This window comes from Cryptomeria japonica, chromosome 2, assembly GCF_030272615.1.
Source record: "Cryptomeria japonica chromosome 2, Sugi_1.0, whole genome shotgun sequence".
NCBI classification, from domain to species: domain Eukaryota; kingdom Viridiplantae; phylum Streptophyta; class Pinopsida; order Cupressales; family Cupressaceae; genus Cryptomeria; species Cryptomeria japonica.
Window position 1 is genome coordinate 438616864 of NC_081406.1, and position 15423 is coordinate 438632286.

At 34.6% G+C, this 15423-nt stretch overlaps 1 protein-coding gene across 1 annotated transcript in view; it reads left to right on the forward strand.

Moving 5' to 3' along the window:
- Nucleotides 1-15423, forward strand: part of LOC131031598 (ABC transporter C family member 5) — a 47236-nt gene that overhangs the window by 12420 nt on the left and 19393 nt on the right. Inside the window, exon 6 of the mRNA XM_057962751.2 lies at nt 7731-8025. Within this exon, the coding sequence (XP_057818734.2) occupies nt 7731-8025 (295 nt within the window). The remainder of the gene's footprint in view (nt 1-7730; nt 8026-15423) is intronic.

The following is a 15423-nucleotide window of genomic DNA, read 5'->3' on the forward strand; positions in this document are numbered from 1 at the left end:
AGGCCTCCTCAAATATTTATAGGAGAGGAGCCTTGAGAAAAAGAAGGAAGGATTCCAACTAATTTGGACCTATTTAACAACTAACTAATACTTATTCAAAATTACAAGTCTTATTCTAAATTGACTTTTAATTGGTTTACCTGTAATTACAAAAGTGCAAGTGATGAGTTTACTTGCAATTACAAAATTGTTTTTACATGTAAACTTGTCAAAATGAAAACTACAATTTTTACATGTATACTTGTGTTGCAGTATGCTTGGCCATGTATTCTTCAAACTTTTGAATTGTCCTTCGCAGCTCATCAGGATTTGGATCATGGGTATTCTTAGCAACAACAACCATTTTGATAACAACATCACAACAGTTGAGAATTGAAAGTTTATGAGCTGAGAATTGAAAGTTTATGTTTCTCTAGAACCTTTTGAATTTCTTCCAGAAAGCTTTGGTATTTCATCAAAGCCTGAATTGATGTGACTGAAAACTGCTTAGTTTCCCATTCCCGACGAATCTTTCTTCTTATACCAGAGAGAACTTCTTCTTCAGATAACAACTCATCTTGACTTACCATTTTACAAGAGATTTTCTCGAAATGAGAAACAACATCTTGCACCATTTCTATGTGCACTTTTGAGGCGTCATCAATTTCTTGAATAAGCTCTTTCAGAACAAGGGATTTGTTCTCTAAGAGTTCTTCAAATTCTATATACATCATTCTGGTGGGAAAAATGTCATACATGTACTTCGTCTTCTTGTGGGAAGATGATGCCAACAAATCTGTCATTGAACAAGAATCTGTAATGCTGTGACGAAAATCTAGAAGTGTCAAGGCAACAACATGATCTACAAAAGAAGCCATATTATCTTCTTCAAATGGGAAAAACTTGAACTCAAACCCTAGCTCTAAAGCTCTGAAGGAAGGAATGATGAATGAACAAGAGGTTTTAAAGATATGGCTCTTGGCCAATTTTGGATCTTGAAAGGTATATTGCAAGTGTGAAAATGGGGGAAAAAATCTTGTGAAGACATAATTGCAATCGGGTTTTAAAATTCCGATTGTGAGTAGACTTAGAATGGGAAAAACATAATGGAAGGTCAAAATGGATGAAGGTGGGATGAATGAATGCAATGGTGGTAATGGAGATTTTGACATGAATGGGATGTCAGAAAGAATGATTCTGACAAATGATGACAAACTTGTGAGACCATGTGCAAGCATGGAAAAAGATGTTTCCATGTTTTTAGCTTGATAGCTTGTATAGAGGGAAAAACTTTTACTTGTAATCAGATTTATGAAACCCGAAATCAAGTTAATGAGTTGAAAAAATCAACATTTTGTTTACTTTGAAAAAGAGTATGTTTACCCTCTTTACCAAATGGGAAGGACAATATTACAACTATTACTTGTAATCGGATTCCAAAGACCCGAATTCAAGTATTTGTTGAAAATTTTGTAAAAACATACAAGTTCACAATTTCTATTTAAAGGGCAAAACAACTTGGAAAGATTTTGTGGAAACTGGAAATATGAACAAGATCATGATTAAAGAAACGAAGTTTCCATGAAAGCACAAACTCTTCTGTCGTTTCTTTGGGACTAGAAACTAGACTAAAAGCTCAAAGTCTTTTAACCTTACCTTTCTATCAACCTTTTAAGACTTTTTTGAAGGAAAATAGCATTGAACAACAGATCAAAGTCTAAAGTATGCTGCAATTTGAACACAAAACAACAAGAACGAGTGTAAACACAAAGTTTTACTGCTCTTCCTTGGCATGATTTCACTTCTACTCTAATTTACACAAAACAACAAGAATGAGTGTAAACACAGTTTTACATCTCTTCCTTGGCATTAATTCACTTCTACTCTAATTTCTTTCAGGAACAAGTGTAAGCACGTGTAAGCACAAAGTCTTACAACCTCTCTTGGCAAGAATTCACTTCTACTCTAATTTCTTTCAGGAACAAGTGTAAGCATGTGTAAGCACAAAGTCTTACAGCCTCTCTTGACAAGAATTTCGCTTTAATCTATATTAATCTTCAATATTTGCAACACAAAGTCTGCAAAGCAAATTTGATTAAGCTCTCAAGAATAACATGCAACCTTTGAATGATTTTCTTCTATTCCTTTCAACTTCAATTTACACTCAAAAGCTTAAAGTCTTCCTTCCTGTAAATTTCAACAGAGTTCATGCTTGCACATGGTCTCACAAGTTTGTCATCATTTGTCAGAATCCTTCTTTCTGACATCCCATTCATGTCAAAATCCCTATTACCACTATTGCATTCATTCATCCCACCTTCATCCATTTTTACCTTCCATTATGTTTTTCCCATTCTAAGTCTACTCACAATCGGAATTTTAAAACCCGATTGCAATTATGTCTTCACAAGAGTTTTTCCCCCATTTTCACACTTGCAATATGCCCTTCAAGATCCAAAATTGGCCAAGAGCCGTATCTTTAAAACCTCTTGTTCAGAGCTTTAGAGCTAGGGTTTGAGTTCAAGTTTTTCCTATTTGAAGAAGAGAATAGTGCTTCTTTTGTAGATCATGTTGTTGCCTTGACACTTCTGGATTTTCGTCACAGCATTATAGATTCTTGTTCAATGACAGATTTGTTGGCATCATCTTCCCACAAGAAGACGAAGTACATGTATGACATTTTTCCCACCAGAATGATGTATATGGAATTTGAAGAACTCTTAGAGAACAAATCCCTTGTTCTGAAAGAGCTTATTCAAGAAATTGATGATGTATATAGAATTTGAAGAACTCCTAGAGAGCAAATCCCTTGTTTTGAAAGAGCTTATTCAAGAAATTGATGATGTATATATAATTTGAAGAACTCTTAGAGAACAAATCCCTTGTTCTGAAAGAGCTTATTCAAGAAATTGATGACGTATATATAATTTGAAGAACTCTTAGAGAACAAATCCCTTGTTCTGAAAGAGCTTATTCAAGAAATTGATGACGCCTCAAAATTGCACATAGAAATGGTGCAAGATGTTGTTTCTCGTTTCGAGAAAATCTCTTGTAAAATGGTAAGTCAAGATGAGTTGTTGTCTGAAGAAGAAGTTCTCTCTGATCTAAGAAGAAAGATTTGTCAGGAATGGGAAACTAAGCAGTTTTCAGTCACATCAATTCAGGCTTTGATGAAATACCAAAGCTTTCTGGAAGAAATTCAAACGGTTCTAGAGAAACATAAACTTTCAATTCTCAGCTGATGTGATGTTGTTATCAAAACGGTTGTTGTTGCTAAGAATACCCATGAGCTGCGAAGGACAATTCAAAAGTTTGAAGAATACATGGCCAAGCATACTGCAACACAAGTATACATGTAAAAATTGTAGTTTTCATTTTGACAAGTTTACATGTAAAAACAATTTTGTAATTGCAAGTAAACTCATCACTTGCACTTTTGTAATTACAGGTAAATTAATTACAAGTCAATTTAGAATAAGACTTGTAATTTTGAATAAGTATTAGCTAGTTGTTAAATAGGTCTAAATTAGTTGGAATCCTTCCTTCTTTTTCTCAAGGCTCCTCTCCTATAAATATTTGAGGAGGCCTATTGTATTATCCATCTTTTAGAAGCAAGCAAGTAAACTCTGTTGAAACTGACAAATGATGACAAACTTGTGAGACCATGTGCAAGCATGGAAAAAGATGTTTTTAGCTTGACAGCTTGTATAGAGGGAAAAACTTTTACTTGTAATTGGATTTATGAAACCCGAAATCAAGTTAATGAGTTGAAAAAATCAACATTTTGTTTACTTTGAAAAAGAGTATGTTTACCCTCTTTACCGAATGGGAAGGACAATATTACAACTGTTACTTGTAATCGGATTCCAAAGACCCGAATTCAAGTATTTGTTGAAAATTTTGTAAAAACATACAAGTTCACAATTTCTATTTAAAGGGCAAAACAACTTGGAAAGATTTTGTGGAAACTGGAAATATGAACAAGATCATGATTCATTCTATCAAGTTTGTTTGATCAAACAAGAACATAAACAACAAGAACATAAACATGAAGACGCTAAAAGCAAAGAAAAAACAATAACAATCACTAGAAAACTGAAAACACATACCTTTGCTTGCTCAAATGCCCTAGATGAAAAAGAAATGGAGAAGAGAGATGCCCTGAAATGCTTTATAAAAAGACAACAATTAAAGCATGAAAAACAGTTTGAACAATCAATGAAATGCCCAAAAAACGCTAAGGAAAACGTCTTCAACTTGATGCCAAACACTTAGCATTCAATATCGAATGCAACAAATGTCAAAACGTGGTGAAATCCAAGGGCAAAACTCCCAAAATCACGAAGCAATAAACAACAAAACAGTGAATACAAAGATGAAAAACGGATTCAAAAACTCAGATCGCTGATATTCAAGTAATGCTTTAACACTATTTGGGTCGGATTTCAGGTTATAAGCAACCAGTTCAATCAAATTTCTATTTAAAGGGCAAAACAACTTGGAAAGATTTTGTGGAAACTGGAAATATGAACAAGATCATGATTCATTCTATCAAGTTTGTTTGATCAAACAAGAACATAAACAACAAGAACATAAACATGAAGACGCTAAAAGCAAAGAAAAAACAATAGCAATCACTAGAAAACTGAAAACACATACCTTTGCTTGCTCAAATGCCCTAGATGAAAAAGAAATGGAGAAGAGAGATGCCCTGAAATGCTTTATAAAAAGACAACAATTAAAGCATGAAAAACAGTTTGAACTATCAATGAAATGCCCAAAAAACGCTAAGGAAAACGTCTTCAACTTGATGCCAAACACTTAGCATTCAATATCGAATGCAACAAATGTCAAAACGTGGTGAAATCCAAGGGCAAAACTCCCAAAATCACGAAGCAATACACAACAAACAGTGAATACAAAGATGAAAAACGGATTCAAAAACTCAGATCGCTGATATTCAAGTAATGCTTTAACACCATTTGGGTCGGATTTCAGGTTATAAGCAACAAGTTCAATGACAATAGGGAAGACAAATACGCTATCGGGTTATAAAATCCGACTACAACCCATGTGAATATGTTTTAAAAACTTCATACAAGTTTCAATGTGTGAAAAGAGTAAGGAAAGACGTAGTCGAGTTATAAAAATCCGACATGTATTTTTTTAAAAACTTTCTTTCTTTAAAACCATTCAAAGGCCTCCAAATTCGGGTTTCAAAAACGCAATAACAAAATGACATAAAACTCACCAAAAGACTTGTAATTGGGTTTCGGAAACCCGATTACAGGTTTTAAAACTTACAAAACAAAATAAGTATTAAGAATAATGGAAAAAGTAGGAACTCAAAAGGGTAATTACAAGTTTTTATAAACTTGTAATTTTAAATTCACTTGTAATATGATCAAAAAGTCCCTACAAAGTAACTTAAAAGACAAATAATAGGAATGGAAAAGAAACAACAAGTTACAAGTTACATATCTTAATAAAATCTTACTTGTAATTGTTTGAAAAAGTTCCTATTATATTAAAAGTGAAACTCTCTTTTACTTGCAAAAAAAGGAAAATTTCCCACTCGCAGTTCAGAGATCAAAACCCAATTTTGGAGGAAAGACCAAGCAAACAAACTCAGAATGCGATGAAATTCGAAACGTGGATCAAGGATGAACAGAAGATCAGTCTAGTTTAGAGAAAAGCAATAATTTTGCCTCGAAAAACGTGACTTAGAGTAAAATATTCACTTTTGAATGAATTTTTTTAAGGGGTTGTCCAATTTTATGAATTCAAAACCCAATTTTGGAGGAAAGACCAAGCAAACAAACTCAGAATGCGATGAAATTCGAAACGTGGATCAAGGATGAACAGAAGATCAGTCTAGTTTAGAGAAAAGCAATAATTTTGCCTCAAAAAACGTGACTTAGAGTAAAATATTCACTTTTGAATGAATTTTTTCAAGGGGTTGTCCAATTTTATGAATTCAAAACCCAATTTTGGAGGAAAGACCAAGCAAACAAACTCAGAATGCGATGAAATTCGAAAAGTGGATCAAGGATGAACAGAAGATCAGTCTAGTTCAGAGAAAAGCAATAATTTTGCCTCGAAAAGTGTGCCTTAGAGTAAAATATTCACTTTTGAATGAATTTTTTTAAGGGGTTGTCCAATTTTATGAATTCAAAATTACGGACAACAATAGGACAGACTAATATGAAATACTCCAATGCATGTACATTTCCACTCAAATTGTGTACACATAAGAGTAATATTATTTCACTATGACAAGAATACTTGTTTAAATGAGCGCCTTATTTTATAAATGACACTCTTATAATGGATAACTATGATATTTTATTTGAAACAAAAATGTATTTATTTCACTTGTTAATGAATGTATTTATGCTTTTTAATATGACATTCATAGGTTCTTGTGTGTTAAAGTATTATAACCACCAGTACTATACCAACCATTGGACCCTGCCCAACTACTGGCCCCTCTCCCTAATATGCAGATCAAATCTGCAACAAAAATTATCGATAAATCTGAAACAAGTCTGTTTTTTTTAATAATCTTTTGAAGATTGAATCTGAAAAATTCAAGAAATACAGTAAGCATTTTCTGTTACTAAAGTATCTTGCTAAACAGTACATACGCAAGATAACACTTTGCTTAGAAGGTATGGATACTAACTTATGCCTAGTGGATTTCCAAAGACGATATGGTCACTGCACTTTCCCAAATCTGTCTTCACAGATTAACCCCTTAAATCATTTTTTCGTATATGCTTGAAAGCAATAATTTATATCTGTTGCATGCAGGAAAGTGGCTGTTTGCAACTTCATATAACACCTTATATGGTTGTAAATTTTGTGAATGCCTCAATATTTTTTGGAACACCTAGGAAAACTAATATGATTTGTGACTCCCTTATTATTGTTTTTTTTTTAATTGAGTTAATCTGATTAAGAACAGTAGAATACACAATATATCAACTGAATGAAATTGAGAGCCAGTAAACAGAATTGACAGGTCTCTCATTATTCTCTTTAATTTTAAACTCCTACAAAACTATTCCTTTTTACTCCACTCTGATCTTTATGACAATATTTGATAACTGTTGTTATACTAGTCATTGTGAATAGGTTGCATATGAATTTCTTCTTTATGGTATGGTAATACTTGCAGTAGAGACTATTTATCAAGAGAGGAATCTAACTTGCATGATTCCTCTAGTTACTTGGTGGTACATTCCTTGCTAGAAATAGAGTTGTGCATTTGTAAAATTACAGTACATGAAATTGTAGTATATGGATATTTTACTTAGTGCAAGCTTTGCTTTTTAGGCTTTAACCAATCTTGTTGAACTATGATAAATTAGTTCAGATATAATCGCTTCCTCTTGTATGGACTATTTTTCTGATTAATCTTTGATATTTATTATCAAAATTAGGGAAGAATAGGCTACCATTGGTTCAAATAATACGCAGATATCAATTATGGAGCATACAATTGCTGTCAGCAAATTGCCTTGTAATCTGTGGGCACTTCTCATTTTTTTGAATCGCACAATTTTAAATTAATTGCTGCCTTCTGGGCTTCTTGATGGCAGTTGATTCAGACATTAATTTCTTCTCTCTATAATATCTGCTTTGTATGTCTGGATTGACAGCGCAAGAAATTATCATTGGACTTCTCTTTAGTGCTTCTCAACACTTTTATTATATTTAGAAGGAAATTTTGTTTCTTGGTCTTGCAGAAATACTACATGGCATCATCAAGAGAACTAGTTCGAATGGTAGGCATACAGAAGGCTCCAATTATTCATCACTTTGGGGAATCAATTGCTGGAGCAGCGACCATCAGAAGTTTTGGCCAGGAACAAAGATTTATGGAAAGAAATTTATATTTATTCGACTGCTATGCTCGTCCATTCTTTTATAGTTTTGCAGCCATTGAATGGCTTTGCTTACGAATGGAGTTGTTATCTACTTGTGTCTTTGCTTTCTCAATGGCTCTCCTTGTGAGCTTTCCTGTTGGTACCATTGATCCCAGTAAGTGTGTATTTCTAGCCCAGCAATTGTAATAGGTTCTTTGGGATTTATATTTATAAGGTATCTTCTTCTGATATTGATTCTTTTGTAGGGATGTATGCATGATACGTCATGAAATATGGTCCAGTATTCTAGTAGTGACATATCATGCTTTAATTTTAATGCTTGGGAGGTTTCATGGTTACCTATTTACAAGAGTCTTGGCAGTAAATACTCTGGTTCTGTTCAATATAGATCGAAAACAAGACATAGTAGATAGATGGAAGTAATGGGAAATGCAACCAAATGCAATACATATTAATCACATGATATGGGTTAATTGTTCAAGTGACTATTTATGCATCTATTTTGATAAACTATAGAAATTAATGATCATTTAACAATATATTTGACACTCTTCATTTTTCTTTTTTGATTGGTAAGTTGAGGGTGTATAGAATCGACATACCCCTCTCCCATTTTAAAAAGTCAAATTCAAAATTTGAAAGCTTTGACAAAAAATCCCATAAACAAGGAAGACAAAATTTTATATGCCATTAAAATGAACAGCTTAAGAGACCGTAGGGCCCTGAAATCCCTTCTTAACATGGCAGTGCAGAGGCATTTTTGACCGATCCTTTTCCATCTTGCAAGGAGACTTCTTTTTCTACTTAACAAGTGTCCATCGATTTGTTTTATTTTTTGGATCATTTCTTTCGTGTACATAGCTTAGAATATACATAGCAGTAAAAATCTTTTTTGAGAAAAAACAGCAAACCAAAACTATAAGATTTCCTTTCTTGGAGACAAGTCTCCTTGTCCAGATGGAAGGCGGCTTCTAAAAGAACTCAATGCTACCTTTATCGTTCTTATTCCTAAGATCTCTGGAGCTGATTCTCTCAATAAGTTCAGACCTATTAGTCTTTGTAATTCTGTTTACAAGATAATATCTAAGGTTCTTACTTCTAGAATGTTGGATATTCTCCCCCGCATTATTTCGGCTTAGCAGAATGGTTTTGTCTCTTATTCCTAAGATCTCTGGAGCTGATTCTCTCAATAAGTTCAGACCTATTAGTCTTTGTAATTCTGTTTACAAGATAATATCTAAGGTTCTTACTTCTAGAATGCTGGATATTCTCCCCCGCATTATTTCGGCTTAGCAGAATGGTTTTGTCCCTGGCAGACAGATTCTGGATTCTATCATTTCTGTTTATGAGAATATTCATTCTTTAACTGCTGCTAAAAACAGGGCTTTTTTATTAAGTTGGACATGTCCAAGGCCTATGACAGAGTGAATTGGCAATTCCTTTTCAGAATTATGAAAGCTTTTGGGTTTGGGGAAAAGGTGATTCAACTTTGTTCTCAGTCGACTGGCACTTCAACTTCTGCTGTTATTATTAATGGATCCCCTTCCAGTTTCTTCAAAAGTTCCAAAGGCCTAAGACAGGGGGATCCTATCTCTCCTATTTTGTTTACTATTTTGGCTGAAAGTTTGGGTAGATTTTTTATGAGAAATGTGGAAGAAGGGAAACTCAAAGGCCTTAAACCTTCCTCGTCCAACTTAACTTGTACTCATGAACAGTTTGATAGTGAAAGAGTGTTGTGGATTTTTATGAAGCTGCTTCTAGTCAAAAAATAAATTGGGATAAGAGTTCTTTGTTCTTCGTCAATACCCCTGTGGATAGACAAAGAAGGATCGAAAGAATCCTTGGATGTAAAATTGCTGAGTTCCCTTCTACTTATTTGGGTCTCCCTCTGTGCTTAAAGCCTTCGTATAATTTCTGGATGAAGCTGGTTGATGGATTCAATTCCAAATTGGTTGGATGGAAAGGAGCCCTCTTTAGCCAAGCAGGTAAGGTGATGTTGCTTAAAGCTACCCTTCAAAATTTGCCTATCTATGCCCTTAGTCTATTCAAAATCCCCAGGAAGTTTGCTGAGGCCATTGAAAGAATTCAAAAAAAATTCTTATGGTGGGAGTGGAAGATAAAAATAGAATCCCCCTTATTGCCTAGAATAATATTTTTACTCCTAAGGCTTTTGGGGGTTTGGGATTAAGGAACATTATAACTATGAATAATGCCTTGTTAGCTAAACAATTTTGGAGAATGAAAGGGGAGGAAAGGGAATGAAATTCAATTTGGAAAAAGAAATACCTTTACATGCAACCATTTGAGGAAGAATTTATAGCTGGAAGAAAGTGGAAATTGGGGAATGGGAGAATTATTAGATTCTGGGAGGACAAATAGCTAATGGATAAATCGCTGGAGGAAATCCCCATTCTTAAGGAATGGAAAGACTGGTTCAAAAGCAGGTATGGAGACTTTGTTAGAGACTACTGGAGAAATGGGAAGTGGATTGAGTTCAGCCAGCTTTGTTTGGAATTAAAATTTTTGGAGATCTTGCTTTCTTCCAAAATCTTTATGGAGCATTCCAAGGATTGTTTGATTTGGAGGGAAACTTCTGATGGGAAATATTCTGTGTCTTCAGCGGTGTCTATCCATTACAAAGTTCCGGAAGAGATCTCTTTGTGGGCTAAAGTGTGGATAAAGAAGTTGACCCCAAAATTAATATCTTCTTTTGGATTTTTATCCAAAATAAGGTGCGAACTCTTGATAATCTCCATAAGCGTGGATTTGTTTTTCCTAACAGGTGTTCTCTTTGCTGCAGGGAGGAGGAGTCTGCTTGTCATATCCTCTACCAGTGCAATTTCAGTTAGGAAATTTGGAATACAATTTTTAGTAGGTGGAAGTTGAGTTAGGTTTTCCCGAACTCTCTTGAAGAGTTTTGGAAGCAATGGTATTGCCCTAGTTCCAATTCTAAGAATGTTGAACTCTGGAAACTATCTCTCCCTATTGTCATATGGAACATCTGGAAGGAGCGTAACAACAAGATTTTTAGGGAAAAAAGTGCGAACCCTGAAGTGGTGGTGGAAAAAATCTCTAGAGGGATCCATGAATGTTTATATGCAATTGATAATGGTTTAGCAGCTAAAGAGACTTTAATGAAAGTTGGAACCTCTCCAATAATAGAAATAGTAAGGATAAGGGAAGGGATGGTCTTTTCTGGTGCTTTCCTTCCTAGGGATGGATCAAGGCCAACTTTGATGGGGCTTCTAAGGGAAATACTGGAAAAGCTGGTTGAAGTTGCCTCGTGGCTGTTGCTGGCCCTTTGGGTAACCAAACTAGTCATTATGCTGAAGCCTCGGCGACTCTGAACACTTTGATTATAGCTAAAAATCTCAATCATGATAATCTATGGTTGGAGGGAGACTCTCTTAACATTATTAAATGCCTTAAGGGAGAAGTTGAGCCTTCGTGGACTATAGAAAATATTATTTTTAAAGCTAGAGAAATTATTTCAAGCTTTAAATCAATTATTATTGAGCATGCTTTCAGGGAAAAAAATGCCATAGTGGATGGCCTTGCTAACCTTGGCGTTATTTCCGAATCTCAAAGCATATGGAATGGGGAAGTTAATATTGATTTTAATATTAAAGAACTCATTAGAAAGGACAGATTTATGGGGAAAGAAGGATTGCACGTTAATCATGGAAGTATTAATGATTAATCATCAAATTTTTAGAAAGGTAATGATAGCACGTCAGAAGGGCAGAGTCCTAAACAAGTATATTAAATTTTCGCACGCTTTGTGGGCGTGCATTTTCAAAAAGCCGAGTGTCATTTGGAAGAAAGCTTTGAAGTTGCAGAAGCAGAGAAATAGTAAAACGAATTCTAAAATGGGGGGGGGGATCTAAGAAGAGAGGAACCTGATAATATTTCCAGATGGCGGGAGATGCCTAAGGCATGGGCAAAGCTGGAGAAGGGATTCATGACGCATTTCATGGAAAAAATGGTAGACTATGATAAAAGCAGAGTTAACCTAGCGGTTACCAAAGTTACTAAAAATTGGAAAAATGGCTCCTTCAAAATTCATGGTGTTAGATTCAAGCTGGACACAGACCTCATGTCGACGGTCACAGGTATGCCTTGGTCTTAATTTCTTTAGGGACTTGAAAGTGTCTAATAATGCAGTTAAGCTTTTTCCGCGTAAAGAGAAGGAGAGAGCGAAATTAGGAAAAGCTTCGGGGGGGTATTATGATGCTTCTAATATCAAAAAAATCTGGGGCTGTGTGCTTAATGCAATTATGGAATATATTACTGTGGAGGGTCGTTTCACTAGGGTCCACACCTACCATTTTGTGCTTCTAAATCACTTTAGACATGAGAAGAGGATTTCTCTGCCCTATTACCTTTTCAAGTCTCTGTCGTGGTCTTTGAACAAGCATAGCAAGAACCCATCTTCTCCTACTTTTTAGGCTTTCATATTTTTGCAGAATGTCTTTTCTTGTTTCGTAATGCTCTTATCTTTTAAGGATCTTTTGTAAAGGGTTTCAGGATCCCTTCAAAACCTGTTTTTCCCGTAATGAAGCTCATTGATCCATTATCCTAAATCGATAACTATCAAGTGGCAAATATCAATCTGAGGAATATTAATCGAGCAACAAAGAAGATAGTTGATCGAAGTTTTTGATTTGATAAGAATGAATGATCGGTTTTGATGGCGAATGATGTTAGACACCAAATGTATTATGAAGGTCAAAGTATACTCATAAGAATATCGGCTAAGGCATATATCGATTACATTTTAATGAAAGACGACGATTGTCCATGCAAATAATGAGAAACAAACTGATGAAGGAAGATGCAAATCAATTCATTAGAGATATTTGACAGCGATGATCAGTAATGACATATCCTAAGAAGTTTAAGCAGAAAGATGGAATACCGAAAATCTTCCTAATATCTACCGTGACTTTTATTGGAGGTTCAACCATTTCCATTGATAAGATTGTGTGAATGCCTCGGGGAACTTAGGCAGCGATTAATACAAGAAGTTACAATTAAAAGATAGCATCTTGTGATTACCCACAATACCAAGGCTGCGATTTGTATAGATGGAGGAAGTACGGTGCATACTGAATCTGTAATCTTAATATTATTACGCTGAAATTCATGGAGACTTATTTCATGTATAAATCCATATCGAAAAAATGATTAATTAATCATTGACAGATGACCATCGATTTGCTTATGGAAAGGGTACGATTAAGCACAAACCTTCTATGTTTGGAACTGACAAATAATCATGAGAAGCAGCGATCATGCTTTGCGATGGCATTATTAGTTAATATAGAGCGATTGCTATATCTATTAATGATCAACAATTCAGCTATGATCAAGAAGCAGCATTTAAAGAATGGGATCATTAAACCAATAAACAGAAAGGATCATATTTATTATAAATAATATTATAATGCAGATAGCGTGATCCTATATTAACATACTATTTGGTCAAAGACAATAATGTATTAGTTAAGGTGCGATTTAATACAATGAGGAGAAGCATTGATTAACATAAGCAAAACCAGTGCGATTGGCAAAGAGGTGTGATTTGGAACATGCCCATTCAAGAGATGCAACCATCTCATCGTGTAAGGTACATAAGGAAGATCATTCTCTAAAATATTGGAGGATAGGAAACAGTATCGTTTTCCATTGTTGCAAGAGCAAATGGAGCAAATAGATTATATCAACAGCATCATCACAGATATTCATAAGCAAATCTGTAAGAGCAAGCATATTACTACAAACAGTACTTCCGGTTGTATAGTCTTATTATTTATATCTAGCATCATTATACTATCACTATAAGTGACAGGGAATAGATCACATCCATAGCATACTCCATATCAATATACTAGATTATACTATAATATTGCTGTTAGTTATATCATATTACATACACGTTGTGTGAGAGTTGATATCTCCTATAATCTCCATTACTGGGTTTAAGTGCAAGTATTTGATGGGGTAAGTAATTGTCCCAATATCCCTATTTATTTCAAAAGGGGACATTACACAATTTCTTCAATGAAGAAGATTTTCTTGCTTTGGATGAGTAAGGGTGGGGTCCCACGGAGGGGCTTACGCTTCTATTTTTTAGGAAGAGAAAGTCCCACGAAGGAAATATTTTTTTTCTACAAGATTATTTGAAATATTTTCTAGAAAATAGAAGCTCCTACTTTTTAGGCTTTCATATTTGAAAATGGGGTGGGGCTAGAAATTGCCCCACTAGCTTAGGGATGTTATTGCCACTTGTGAAACATTTAAGTTTAGATTTCCATTAAAAAATAGTTCTGGAGGGAAAATGAATTTGTTTTAGTTGTTTTATCACTGAACATAGTATAGAAGACCTAGGTATTATATTTATGAGACCACTAGCTTCCTTAAATTTCAGAGCTTAAACTTTTAAGCTGAACTGTACTACAAAATTAATGGGACCAGCAGCTTACCTCAGCAGCAAAGGCTCTATTTTTTAGGAAGCCCCCCTCATGGGACCCAGCCTAAGAAATTCCTTTTATTATATCTATTGTTTATAATCACTTCAAAGTCAATTTGATCTTCCATGTTTGCTGTTCTGCATTAAAACAAGTATTGTTTGATTCCTTAGGAAGGGAGATACCTGTCACACTGATTCTAGATTTAGTCTTGAAGTTGTCTATCTATGGATTAGAAATCACTATTTCTTTTTCTTTTGAGTCTTGACAGATAGTAACTCCTCTTTAACTTAAAATTTTAATATTTCCGTAGATCTTGGCACCAAAATGAGATTCCTTGGTTTAAATTTTACTTTTCACTTTTGTTATCTCCTTTTTCTTATGCACAGGCACAGTCAATATAGTTCTGTTTCAGAAGGTAAGTCTTCTATAAGACACTGGATACATGTGGCACTTCATCCAGTGTAGTCCAGAATCTAGACTATAGCTGTTAGTGCCATTTGTTCCTTATGATTTCCAAATGGATTCCCGAAAGAGGAGTGCTGATATGTATTTCAAATTTTCAACACACATTAATATTCATGTTCCATGCTTGGTTTTTTCTTCCATGGACTTTAATCTCCTCGAGGGATTTGCAGATGATCTTGAATGCTTTTTCTCGCCAAACATACAAGGATGCTGGAAAGCTTTATGCAGTTTAGGAAAAGAAAAGAGGATTTGAAGGGTTGAAGGTAGGGAGTCGTTGCTTGGACAATTTGGAGTTGCTTAGAATTAAGAATCTCCTTCAAGGATATATGAATGCAAATGAGCAAACGAGTTACCAGAAAACTCTATAATAGGAACATGGATTACCTCTTCATAGCATGTGGGATTTAGAGCATAGGCTGCATTGTGTTCCACCTCGAAGTCACAATGGGCCTAATATGTTGCTCGTATAACCCCAAAGCGGGCTCCTTAACGAATTTTTTTTGCTTTATCTTCCCAAGCATACTGTCAAATGTCTCATATATAACTAAAATTGTTTGCTTTATCTTCCCAAGCATACTGTCAAATGTCTCATATATAACTAAAATTGTTTGCTT